Source organism: Calliopsis andreniformis, chromosome 2 (genome assembly GCF_051401765.1).
Source record: "Calliopsis andreniformis isolate RMS-2024a chromosome 2, iyCalAndr_principal, whole genome shotgun sequence".
Lineage (NCBI taxonomy): Eukaryota > Metazoa > Arthropoda > Insecta > Hymenoptera > Andrenidae > Calliopsis > Calliopsis andreniformis.
Genome location: NC_135063.1, coordinates 12,599,684 through 12,612,944, shown reverse-complemented (window position 1 = coordinate 12,612,944; position 13,261 = coordinate 12,599,684). Strand labels below are relative to the sequence as shown.

Genomic DNA, 13,261 nt, shown 5'->3' with positions numbered 1-13,261 from the left:
GTACAGCCTGAATGTAAAACAACAAATCATTCATTTGCTCTATATATATATACATATACACATTCTGATTTTTTCTGTTCATCAATCGCAAGATTACAGCGCTGACCGACTCACGTGTCGTTCTATCTGTACACTTGTCAGTCGTATGTACAATTTTTTTTTACAAACCACAGTATTAAATTATTAAAAAAGATTATTCGGAGTTTTCAATCTTCCTTTTATCAAAATAATTGTTAAAGCTTCGTTCTTTCTTCGGCAATGGCAAACGTAATAAAAAAAAACTGCTTATCAGTCACTGCAGTTACAATGATTTTGACAGAAAGGAATGTGCAATAGAGATACATATACTGTTACTTAATCTTTCTGAAACGCAAAATGTACAAGTGCTCTCCCCTGATCTTTCTTTCCGCTACTATCTTGCCTACCATACCTAAACCCTTAAAAATACGCAGAATATGTTCTGGACCGTTCTCTTTAATAACTAAGAGATAGAATGTTCCCGTGTCTGAGAGAATATCAGGAATTTTAGGGAACACACGTTCCATTACTTTCCTACCATTCGTACCACCTGCCCAAGCCTTGAACAAATGCCTATCGTTTAATATTTCTTCATCGTCCGTTATTACATACGGAGGATTGAACACCACAATATCGAAAATGCGATTATTACGCATACAACTTAACAAATCCATTTGTACAACATCTACTTTCGCCGAGTTAAGCGCCGCAGTTCGTCTCGTAGCATTACACGCGTGAATGTTAATATCGATTGCAAGGTGGTAGGACTGACAGTGTTTGCTCAATGCCATTGCGATAGATGTGATTACAATACCAGAACCACTGCCTATTTCTAAGCACATTGTGGGTTTCGTGGCTTTTAGAGTCTCTAGATCGGCTTCTAAGGCATCTATTAAGAGGAATGAGTCCTCTGCAGGTTCATAGACTGTATCCAAGTCCTTATCTGACAACTTAATTATAGGTGTATCCATGATGCATCAATGCAAAATAGAATATTTGTATAAAATTTCTCTAGATCAACAGAACGAGGGAGACGTATCACAAATATTTTACAAATGCAGCAATCATTATTCCTGTTCTGCAGGCAGCATAGCTTCCGTTTCTGACTTCGGTTGCTCCTCCTTATCCGGAACACTCGTAGGGTTGATGTACATAGAACTGTGATCCAATAAGGCCTTCCTTTTTGCTGTATTCCTTTCCACTGCTTGATGAATCTTATTCAATCTCTCTTGAGTGTTTTGTAAGATATTACTGACAATGGTAATCTTGTGTTTAGCATTGACCAGTTTCTTCACATAAGAATCCGTTTCCAAAGGGCACTGCAGTGCCTCGTTAATCCTCAGTAATTCTTCTGTCAAGGATTCGATTCGCTGCTTCAGTTCTATCTGACATATTCTACGCAAATAATAATACATGTGAATGTGTGGTGATATTTACATTCGCTATACAATCTGATTATGAAGAAAATTTGCTGTACCTCGTCGCACGAATTCTTTCGTCTAATTGATCTACCGTGGGTTTCAGAAGGCTCATAAGACCCTCTGTCAAGGCATCTCTCGTTGGATTTTCGCAAAAGTCGTCAATCTTGTCATCTATTGACGTATTATCGCTCGCCGTGTCCACATCCATGTTTCTACTTCTTCCTGTTTCGACCACACTACTTTCTTCAGATGGCACCACTTGCCACAACAAATAGTAATCGAATTGTGGCCCAAATCGACTGCCATGCAGATCTCGTATAATTACTCGATGATTGTATATGTAATGGATACAATATTTACATACTTGACTTGAAGCATTTTCTTAGAAATTGTGCAAACTAACGTGTATACCTAAACACTCGCTAAATACTGACTGTAAAATCTACTCGTACACTTAGCCAATGGTTTGTTGTTTTGACCTTCGAAAGGTCGATGTCAGTTTCTTTTTCTTCAGAAAGACATACCTCTCTTTCACTAACAATCTTATGATAATTTCGCGCGAATTTTTTTTAACTACTTATCCTCTTATCAATATCACTAAGATTTATCTGAAAGTTAGATAATATTAATTTCTATGATTTACATACGAATCTGTATCTCATTATTTGTCATTTGTTATTTAAATAATATATGGCTGTAAGAACCTAAAAAACCTTTTTGAGGAAATATAATAATTATTTCCTTGAGATTCTCTTTTGCATCTTGTGCATATTTATACGAAAGTTTACATTACATGGATTAAAATAGCATAAGAGGAAAATTCACGAATACTGATAATGTAAAGATAAAAATATTATTAACGCCATACACAGATCGGATATAGAATATTGGCTATACAATACGAGCGAAACAATGGTGAACTATAATTTTCTAATTAGTATGTATTGGTTAAAAACAGCCGTGAATAAATGAGGCAACGAATCGTATTTTTTGTCGAGTGCCTTAAATAGCCGCCTCTTTTAAATGCGGTATACGTTTTCTATTGTGATCGTGTTGTATCACTGCGTCTTTCGAAATGAAAGTCTGCTGAAAAATGCGCTGATCTCGATCAAGAGATAGCTCGTATGCATCGGAGTGCACGGTGACTGGTAAATGAGCTGACTATTAATACATCATCAAAGAGAATATATTTTTGCAAAACGAACGAACAGTCCGTTAAAACGACGAGATTAAAGATGGCCAGACTCGATACAAACAAATAGTGACCAGCGATGCGCTGGTTTTGCAGCTAGCTCTGCATATAAGACGTGAGTAAATACGATTATCGCGTGTGTTACCCTCGAATGCTTTTCTCTTTCGATTATTCTGACATTTTTGCCAAAAAACACCGTACTTTTTCGACAACTGATCAGTGGAATGCAGACACCTGTCCCCTGACCTGCTCAATAAAATCATTCATTTACGTCGCATTTACGACGAAATATACAATCATTTCGCGTACGCATTTTTATGAGTTGATATTAATATTCGAGCGAGTACATCATTCATGATAACGAAAAAAAGGATTTGATATACGTTGAAAAATGAAATATTTATATATTGTATAATTGCAACTTGAAAAATGAGAATTAGTTTTTTTGTAATATTGAAGCTGTATTTTTGCAAGCTTTTTTCCTGTGATTTAAGGGTACTTTTTGTGTGATTCTGTGGTATTTATAAATTTGTGTAACTTTATAGTGTACCTGGTTTTTATAGTAATGTGTTTTTGTTTATAGGCAGATGCTGAAAAAGTGTAATTTATTATTTCAAAAATGGCATATGATCCCCGCAACATAAAATACTCGCAAGAGATACACAATCATCAACATAACCAGTCTAATATGACTGGGTATGCATACTCTGGACCTCCACCACAACATGTTCAACAAACGGATGAAAATAGGAATGAGAACAATTGTGGGAATAAAGAAGCATGCCCACAGATATCCCATCAGTCCTCAGGGACACAGACTATACAAAAAGTGGATGCAGCAACAATGACAGACCCTTTGCAAATAGATTTTAGACTGACATCTGAGTACTTAGCACGATGTTCTAGTACATTAGGATTACCATATGTAAGTAAATATGAAGAAAATGGTAATAACTCAACGCATAATTGTCAAGAAGTTCGACCTAAAATTGAATTTGAAGTTGAGCCCCAACATATCAATGGTGAGTACTTATATAACATTCTTTTACATGCATATTCCTTTGTCTTATTCATATTTTAATGTTATATTTGTAAATGTTTAAGGTATGTTAGTCTATCATTGTCCAGAGTGTGCATACAGGTTTGAAGATCGTGAAGCATTACACGAGCACCTTGAAGACCACAGGCAACGACCTCATATTTGTAATATTTGTGGTGCAAGTTTAAAACGTAAGGAACACCTGGATCGACATAAACAAGGTCATAATAAGGACAGGCCTTATCAATGTAACATGTGTTGCAAAGCATTCAAGCGCAATGAACATCTTGCCCGTCACATGATTATTCACTCAGGTAGCAAGAATCAAGTTTGTACAGAATGTGGTAAAGCTTTTTATAGAAAAGATCACCTAAAGAAACACCTGCAAAGTCATAATAGTAGCAGAAGCAAAAATCTAAATAGTTCTCAAAATAATCAGAATAGTCAGAATAATGGTGAAGAAGGATTAAGTAGTTTTGCAATGATGATGAGGCAGGCTGGGCCACCTCCATTTTCTATTTTGCGAACTTAAATTTTTACCTTGATCTTAAGTCAAGATCGTTTTATAATTTAGGCGAAATAAATTTAAGAGGTCGATATAGCGAGCTTTATCAGAGATACATTCAGGATATAACAGAATAGTCGTTAACAGTTTTGAATTTTGCAAATTATCTTAATCTCGAGATATTACTTTCACATATAGTACATTAAGAAAAAACAGGCTCTAAAGTATCCTTACAGATTTTATATTTCTTTTTTTAATGTCTCTAACTTGCACAATATTCTTAAAATAAGAGTGTACCTGTTAAGAGCAGTTTTTTCAAATATGTATTAATATATTTACTCCTTACCGCACGAATTTGGAGAATCCATGAGCAATAGTTGACGTCGCTGGCGATTCGCTTTCTTTAAATGTTGATCTATGCTATTTGCTTCCTATCTTCTATTGAAAATAATATATCATACTTCTAATAGTGCTTCTTACACAGGATGACCTATACAATTGAAATAAGTGATGTACTTATTTGGTTGAAATTAGTAAAATATATTTTTAAAAAGTATTTGTACATGGTTCACTTTGACAAATTAAAAAAATATAAAAGGAAACAAATCGTGCGTTAAGGAGCTAATATAAAGAAATTTGAATGCAAGAATGTATGAGTATGTGTATATGTATGGGAAATGCAAGTGTACAACAATTGGAAAAAAGAATGTTCGATTTGATTGATATTGTTGATGCAGTTGTAAGTTGGCAGTGAACAACTTAGACTATGTACACTTTACTCTACCATTTTTGTAACTCTTTCACGTATAGTTCTAAGCTGTCTAGACATTTTCTGGACATCTTTAGTTATTTTAAATGATTTATTTAAACAATATTTATATAAATTATTGAAATTTTTATATAAATTTCGTCAGGTTAAACAATCCCAGTTTCATTAAATTTATTTAGGCTTTATATGAAAGTGTTCAGGGATAATACTTCTTCGAAGAACACAATTTGTTTCTTTATAATCTAAACAAATATTAATGCAGTAATTCAGTATACATTACTACGTAATTCCTAAATTGAGCTGAACTTTTTTTTTAAAAGTGAAAACGCGACAATTTTTAGGTATTACTTATAAAAAAGGATACAAATATTTTGTAATGCAATGCACAAATAATTCTTGTCATATTTAGAAAATCTAAAAATGGAAACATGTGTATTTATTACTATAAGTATTCGAATATGACACATAAAACGAAAATGAAAATATGCATTTTGGTTTTTTGCTAAAATAATTGCATAAACTTTTTGGATCATGTGCCTAAATGAACAGTATAACTTTTATCTTTCCACGTATGTGAAAAACATCATGTGAAGTTAACTTGAAGAGTAATCTGTACTCAATAAGACACAAGCATATATATTTTATTTCAAATCAGAAAGGGACACTGCAAATTCAACGTTAAAAAAGAAAAGAAAATTGACAAATAATATCGTTAAAATTGAAAATTTTATTCAAATTCAAACTATTTCAGTTGTAAAACGAACTAGTCCAAAACCTGAATTTTTGCAGTGTTCATTTCTGTCTAGTATTTAAAAAAAACACGATGTTTAAGAATGGCATATAAGTTGCTACACAGAGCTCAATATCAGAATAAATTTGTATTAATCATTAGTTTCATAGATACAGTTTATGTTGTGCATATATACTATACGTATGCATTTTATTGTATGTGTTTATACATATGTGAAGGCTCGTATATATTATACATTATACGTGCATTTACATACGAAATATTGTTATGTTGATTATCGTCCATTATTTATATTTATTAAGAAGCAGTCATATATCGGATTTATTATTATTATTATTACTATTATTATTATTACTGCTTTCAAAGTGTACATAATTGTACACACAACATGAATAGTTAAAAAAAATCAACGTTTGTTACTGATTGTAGCGATCACGATTAAAAATAATAAATCATTATTATATAAAACTATAAATTATTTAAAAACAGAAAAAAAACTGTGTTTTTTTACTAATAGGATAAGGTAATTTAAGGAATTATGAATAATAACAATCAGCAAATCATTTTTTCAGTCTGACTTTTCATACAATTTCATATATATATATATATATATAGATATATATTATATAGGGTATTACATAAAGCAGCACTGGGAAGTGTCCGAAAAAACGTTCACAAACTTTAAATTTCTATCCTCGCAGCCTAAATTCGTCTGTCTGTATTTATACCTACATCCCCCTTATACATTTCTTTCTTCTCTCATTTCGCCAACTACCATAAGTCTTGTTCCGTACCATTAAACCGTACATTTTTCATCGTCTTTACGTTTCCAGAAGATTACAAGTTTTATGCGCTCTATACAAAAATAAAACGTTGAGATCATCAGAGGGATCGCACAATTATACAGAATTTTTCTCTTATTCTTTTTCGCCCTTTTTTTCCCCCCCATAAACCACATCGTGCTCTCGTTCCTCCTATATCTCTCCACCTCCTATCCATCTCTCGTTTCCCTTTCCTTCGTTTTGATTTACACGGCATGACAAACGTAGTATCTTTATTTACTTTTGCTCTTCCCTTTGTACCCTGGAAAAGTGTGTAGAACGAAATGAACGATGGGCTTCAGAAACGAAAGACCATTCTTCCTGTACGTCTGAGTAAGATGCGCCTTGCAAATGACTATTTCTCTGTTCTCCTTTAACTGCTATCTATCGGATGTCCGGAAAATCCACAACTAGGAACGCGATTCTAATGTCGGACAAGTTGTCGGTAGCGGAAGCACTCGTCGCACCTTCAATTCACGGAACCGCATTTCAGTCTACTATTCGACGCTATTAATTGCAATCGCGGCAGTATCGATTCGTCTCTTGTCCCGCTAGATCGCAAACGAACAGCTAACGTTTGGAAAGGAAGATGAAGAAATGTAATCCGCTACCCAGAACTTAATTTTAGAATCCTTCACGACGTACACCATTGCCTAAAAGTATTAGGACACTTGATCGTATCGTGTGTACTTGAAAGAAAGAATCCCACCTAATGATAAGTATTCTGTTTTGTACCATATTCGAGTATGTATATATTCAATGAGTGATTCACTAAATATTTCATCAAGGACATCAAACACAATATTCATATTGTTCTTCATCTGTGCTTTTACAATTCTGAATATTGATCACCTATATTGTAACATAGATGTTCATTGAGGATAAGTGTCCTAATACTTTTGAGGGTGTACGTGAAATATGCATCGCTCGCAGTACGGCTAAATCTATTACAAAATTACATCGCTAATGTTTGATCGAGCTCAATGCAAGTACCCTACGGTTCACGCTATTTCGAGTGATCTATAAAAACGTCAGCCTTCTTAGTTTCATAAAAAACTGTAAGAATATCTCTCTTACGAATTGTTAGAACTATATTGCGTTTACACTATTATTCTATCATCGGCAGGCGGACAATAATCGCGTGTTTACGATTCGTGAAAAGTGATCGGTGCTTTTACAGAACAAACTCTCTAGATTCGTAACAAGTTCCTTCGTTACATGTTTTGTTTCAGTGGCGGATCCAGAGGGAGTAATACCATTTAAAAAAATTTATTAAATTATACACTCAATGTATAAACAATTCAGGTGAATTTAGCCATTTAGGTTATACTGTCAGGAAAGAGACTAAAACGTGAACTACGAATCGTGTAAAAGAAGATTAAAAAATGTAGATATTTTAAACACTTCATCCCCCCTCTTTCCTCCACCAAAAAAGGGTTTCTGAACCCGCCTCTGTCTTCTTTTTTCAATTCAATAATAATCCTCTTCCCAAATTTGTAAATTAAACGATCATGTCATGGAAAAAGATTTGTGAAGTTATTTCAGAAATGTTTGGGGGCCACCTAAAAGTTGCAGGTTATTTTTGAATACAATCGATTCGTTTTTCGAAAGATAGTGAGGCCTTCCCATTGCGTCGCGGACTCTCCGGCTACTCGGTAGATGTTTATTTAACGCACACGCGGTAGTGAGACTTATCTGTTAAATATGCGTATTTTATAATATTTCCCTAGGCTATTGGAAAAAGAGAAGTTTAAATGCTTTGTACTATGTCGAGAGGAATTTGTATATCTTTCCCATATTTTCCTTCCATTCTGTCGTTACTCGCCTGTTGGTTGGTTGTGCTGACGTCTCTGTTTGAAAAACCGGTAATCGCATTTACGCACACGCGCGCCGCGGCACGCACGCAAAAAACTTCGCACGCGCACATATACATACACGCCACACACCGACGACTGGATAAGCCGAGAAACTAAACCGCGACAGCTGGATTCTCCGATAAAATTACGCGCGCAACGGCGACCGTTGGTTCATGCAAAAATATTTTTCGCGTTCTAACCCTTTACGGTCCCCACGTCCCTTCGTAAGATTCATATTTGAACGCTGAGGATCAGATTAATATCCGAATCCAGAATGTACTAAATGGCGATTTTTCAGGCTTTATAGGGGAAATCAAAAGTGTGGAAAATGGGGATGGATTTCGACTTCGAAAAACATTGGAAACTTGAATCCACTCGAAATTCCAACAGGTTTCGAGTCTCGAGAATTCGAAACTTTACACTTTTTCGAAAATCGATCTAGATTGAAGTAAATAGACTGGATCTATAATATTTTTATGGGGCTTCATATTGCAAAAAGTATTTACTGATTTAAAATGTACTAGAATCAGGAAAAACAGACTTTTGTACTATTTGGCTTAGAATAAAATAGACTTGATATCGTTTCTGCACCGTTTCATCAAAAACTGAACGATTTGAAACATAGTAATTTTGACCATCGGAAAGACTGAAAATTTCGATGCAGAAAACACTTTGAAAAAACTATATTTGATACTCTCTGGCTCTGGAGTCTAGATATGCCATCGACCAAGTCGCTTTTAAACTGTTTTCGAAAATAGGTTAAAAACTCTCCAATTAAGAATTGCTTCCTAATTAATGTTAAATTAACACGTTCACAGCTCATCAAAAGCACACTAATTCAGTCCTATTTTTAACCTTACTTCGATCCACGAATATTTTTTTATTTAGTCATAATTATTTCTTTCAACAGCTTTAAAAAATTAAGTGAGAATCTGATGAAAGCATCGACAGAAATCGTTGAAATTGTCCTAACCCACATATGGGTCATGAGATTATGAACGTGTTAATTACAAAAAGCTCGTATACGTGATGATTCAATCATTTTTGAATTAACACACAAAATTATCTTACCCTAAAAATATAAGCAATCTTACTATAACCACACCCGCGACAGAACTTTTGTTCACTCGAATACTATACAGGTTATTTAAAAAAGACAATTTAGGCAAACTAACAACATGTTCTACTAAATGTATTATAAATTTAGGAATGCAATTTTCGTAAATATTGGAAGTAGTACCTGTATCAGTAGAATACCTCTTGTTTCGATTTGCTATTCTAGGAACACTCGAGAGTAGATACAATCTTTTATACTTCTTTTCCAGTGTTCCACTTTTGCACCATTAACCTAAGAAAGGGACGAAGTTAGACCGTGAAGAATTACACGTGTAACTAGCTGCTTACATCTAGAAGTTGCTTAAAAGAAAAAGCTACTGACTCTATAAAAAATGATGCGCCTCTGGGAAAATTATGTTCACATTTGAAGCTCCTCACAAAAAGTTCGCCTTAACTCTACTCATTCTTCTCGGTTCGTTATTTACAAAGGTATAAGCGTACCGAGGAGGTGTCTCGGCGTTTCTACGTGTATCATTGTACTTTTATCCTGCTTTTCGCATGAACCAACTCTACCTCGAATCCGCCTTCGGCTTTATTTCGATTAGTACGATTAAGAGTTTCGACACTGCGTAGAAAAATATGGTTCTCAATTGTCACCCTCATTATCTCTCAGAGAATCGCGTTTGATTTACAACAAAGTGGTTACTTAACTCTCTCCTTTCTTTTTTAGTTCTTCCCTGTTCGAGCAGTCACCTCCTTTTACGTTTGATCACTTACTGAACAGTCAGTTTCCTTTTTCACGACAACTACTGGTGAAGAAAGGAACCAGTGCTCGAAATTCACTACGTGTTTACAAACTCATCGCTCAAGGTCATCTTTGACTCTAATTGGGCAACGAACTTCGAGCAATGATTACTTTAGAACTTATTAGAGAAGTAAAGTTTACGTATTGAACTGTATCGCTGTAAATAATAGAAAATAGCAACGATAATTATATTTCGTGTAATTAACCCTCTATAGTTTGAAATATCAAAGCAAAGCAGTATTTCTTTTTTAGAATTCACTGTAATCGGTTAGAAAATTATTGTAAAAAATAGTCCATAGAGGGTCAGACGAACACGATTGCAAAATGTTTCGACAAGAAATTCAAAATTCCGTGAAGTGAGTTTCTTTTCGATCTCAAGTACTTCCTTTCATTTTTTAAATACAATTTCGAGACAAATCGCAAAAAAATCGCACGTAAAATATTCCTTTTATCCTTTCACTCGTCGCAATCGCTCTCTCTCTCACTCCTTAGCTCGTGCAACTTAGGCAATAAAGGCCTATTCCTTAATTACTACTTATGCTCTACGAAACGCAATACTTATTTCTTAATTAGTCGCTACTATCAATTACGAAGAAAAAAAGTGTCTCCTGACTAACGTTCGAAAACAGGACTGGAAACCAAATGACTCGACCATGAGATATTTGTGAATCGGTATTTCCCTCTGTACCCCTCTCAAGTGAATTCTGTGCCCTCCGAACTGACTTTAGAAAATCGACTCATTTAACGGATCAAATTTTCCAGGAAAGTTTGAAGTACTCGTGCAAAACTGTTACGAAAGATTGTTTCAAAGACGACGAACTTGTCCCTCCATTTACTAAATTTTTTCAGAAAATTATCCAATAAACGTTAATGTAATGAAAAATTTGAATAATCATACGTAGTAGATATTCTCTGTAAGTACGATTTGAATAACGGCAGAAAAACTGTTCTGTTCACTGTCACTCTCTTTGCCAGCAACGTCTCGAGCCTTTAAAACACACGTTTCCTTTTCTTCTCCCTTTGTTCGATCATTTTCGCGTTATTAAAAAATATTTCATTTGGATTCCTCTCTCCATCGCCCGTTGAACCTTTTTTCCTTTCGTCCTTTAGCTTGTTTGCGGCGCAAAAAAAGCTGGATGACCAAGAAAACGACAAAAAAGCATCCGAACGGGGGACGAAAGAGGAAAGGAGCATACAGGGTGTCTCGAAAAGAGCTACACGCACGAGGCCATTCCTTAGACTCGACTTCAGGTGGAAAAAAGTATGCAGGTGCGGAAACAGTCCAGCGCTATGCAAAGGCACCGGAGAATTGTTATCTTTTCCCTTTTTAAAGACGCGTTAACTATTTTTATTCCTTCCTTTTTTTTTTCTTCTCTCTCTAGGAACACCAACTACGCTCGCACCTCGACGAAAGGAAGCCACAACCTGTTAACTGGGTTGCTTGGCGACCAAGAGTTTGAAATATTTCGGAAAAATGATCAAAAGAAATTTAAGCTCACATATCACTAAAGCCTAAGCTCAATATGTGTAAAATGCACTGTACTATAATCTTATTTAAAAGAATTTTTTAGAATCACTTTTCAATCAAATATAAGCTCCCTAATGATATACTTTTAACCTCAAAATTAAAATAGCACGTTTCTACTAACGTACTATTTTACTATTTTATTTTGATATACTGTACTTCCGTCTTGCAAGTATAATGAAACATTTGGCAACAAGTTAACTCGTTTCGCGAAGCCCAAAGGCGTTTTCAGGAAATGAATTAGCTCATCGTTACCCCAGTTAACGAGTTAAACCATCCGTCTCGTCCAGAGTGGAAATATCATCAGGTTCTCTTGGCTACCCTTCAAAATAGACCGCTTCTTGAGCCACTCATTTGTTTTAATCTCTCGAAAAAATCGTACGCCGAACTTTGAAAAATCTCTCTCTCTCGCTCCCTTTTCCTCTTATAAACTGTAAAGCTATTTCTTATTATTTCATTTCACGTAGTTCATTTCCTGTTCGGGAAAATTTGATATTTCTTTTTCTCACAGTATATATATATATATATAACTACGTACATGTCAACGCTCTCCTTTTTTTTTTCTTTTTTTGTAACTTCTCACCGGCTGTATCTATCTCTTTTTTCCTTTTGTATTATGTACGCAAAAACACGATTTAACACGCGCGCGCACACTCGACACATCCACGCACACCCGATTTCTTCTAGTGACTGGCACACACGTTTTTCTTCATGCTTTCTTCACCTTCAACTTATGCTGTAGTAATTTCTTCTTTTTTTTGTTTTGTATACAAACTTACTCGCTAAACCGTATGACCTAAGGTATACTCTTTCTCTCTCTCTCTTTCTTTCGCTCGTTCTCTCTCTCTCTCTCTCTCTCTCTCTCTCTCTCTCTCTCTCTCTCTCTCTTTCTGTCTCCATTTTGTTTTTATGATTACAAGTACATGGCGGTAGAGTATTCTTTTTATAATAATACAGCTCATTCTTTTATATTTTTTATGTATAATATATATAATATATATTTTTAATACATCCTTATATTTGAGGTCTGACGAATCCTGAATTTTTCATATATTACTTGCTAGAACGTATCACGCTAGAAATATGATGCGGATAAATGAACGCATTGGAAGAAGACTAGCTTGTAACTGATTCAATGGATTTGGGTAAAGAACTGGTACCAGTTTCGCGTGAGAAAGAAACCTGTGTGTATATAAATAGTCACGGTTTAAGAGTTAATTAAAAATATATCAACAATCGTTTTATATCTATGTCTTCTATGTTCATTACAAAATACTTCATCTATCTGTATGTAATAAATAGCGATGAATTTATTGTATGTTAAGGAGAAAAGCATCTGTGCAAAAACGTGAAAGTAAAAAATTCTACTGACTATGCCAATAGTTGTATTTTAGATATGTGTATTCATATATCATACAGGGATTTCGGTGCTAATCAGCGTATACAAAGGAAAATTAACTTTTATTCCAAGGAAATATTCTTGTGAACATTTCGGAGCCACTG

At 34.7% G+C, this 13,261-nt stretch overlaps 2 protein-coding genes across 2 annotated transcripts; one reads left to right on the top strand and one right to left on the bottom strand.

Moving 5' to 3' along the window:
- Positions 1–12: 12 nt before the first annotated feature.
- On the bottom strand, positions 13–1,647 carry Hemk2 (HemK methyltransferase 2). Its single transcript, XM_076392579.1, has 3 exons — positions 1,496–1,647; positions 1,087–1,413; positions 13–993 (listed from the first exon to the last, which is right to left on the bottom strand). The coding sequence occupies exons 1-3, from the start codon at positions 1,645–1,647 to the stop codon at positions 351–353; spliced, it is 1,122 nt and encodes a 373-aa protein (XP_076248694.1). The 3' UTR covers positions 13–350.
- Positions 1,648–2,482: 835 nt separating this feature from the next.
- LOC143184362 (uncharacterized) lies at positions 2,483–6,177 on the top strand. Its single transcript, XM_076386546.1, has 3 exons — positions 2,483–2,746; positions 3,215–3,653; positions 3,736–6,177. The coding sequence occupies exons 2-3, from the start codon at positions 3,251–3,253 to the stop codon at positions 4,200–4,202; spliced, it is 870 nt and encodes a 289-aa protein (XP_076242661.1). The 5' UTR covers positions 2,483–2,746; positions 3,215–3,250; the 3' UTR covers positions 4,203–6,177.
- The last annotated feature ends 7,084 nt before the right edge of the window (positions 6,178–13,261 follow it).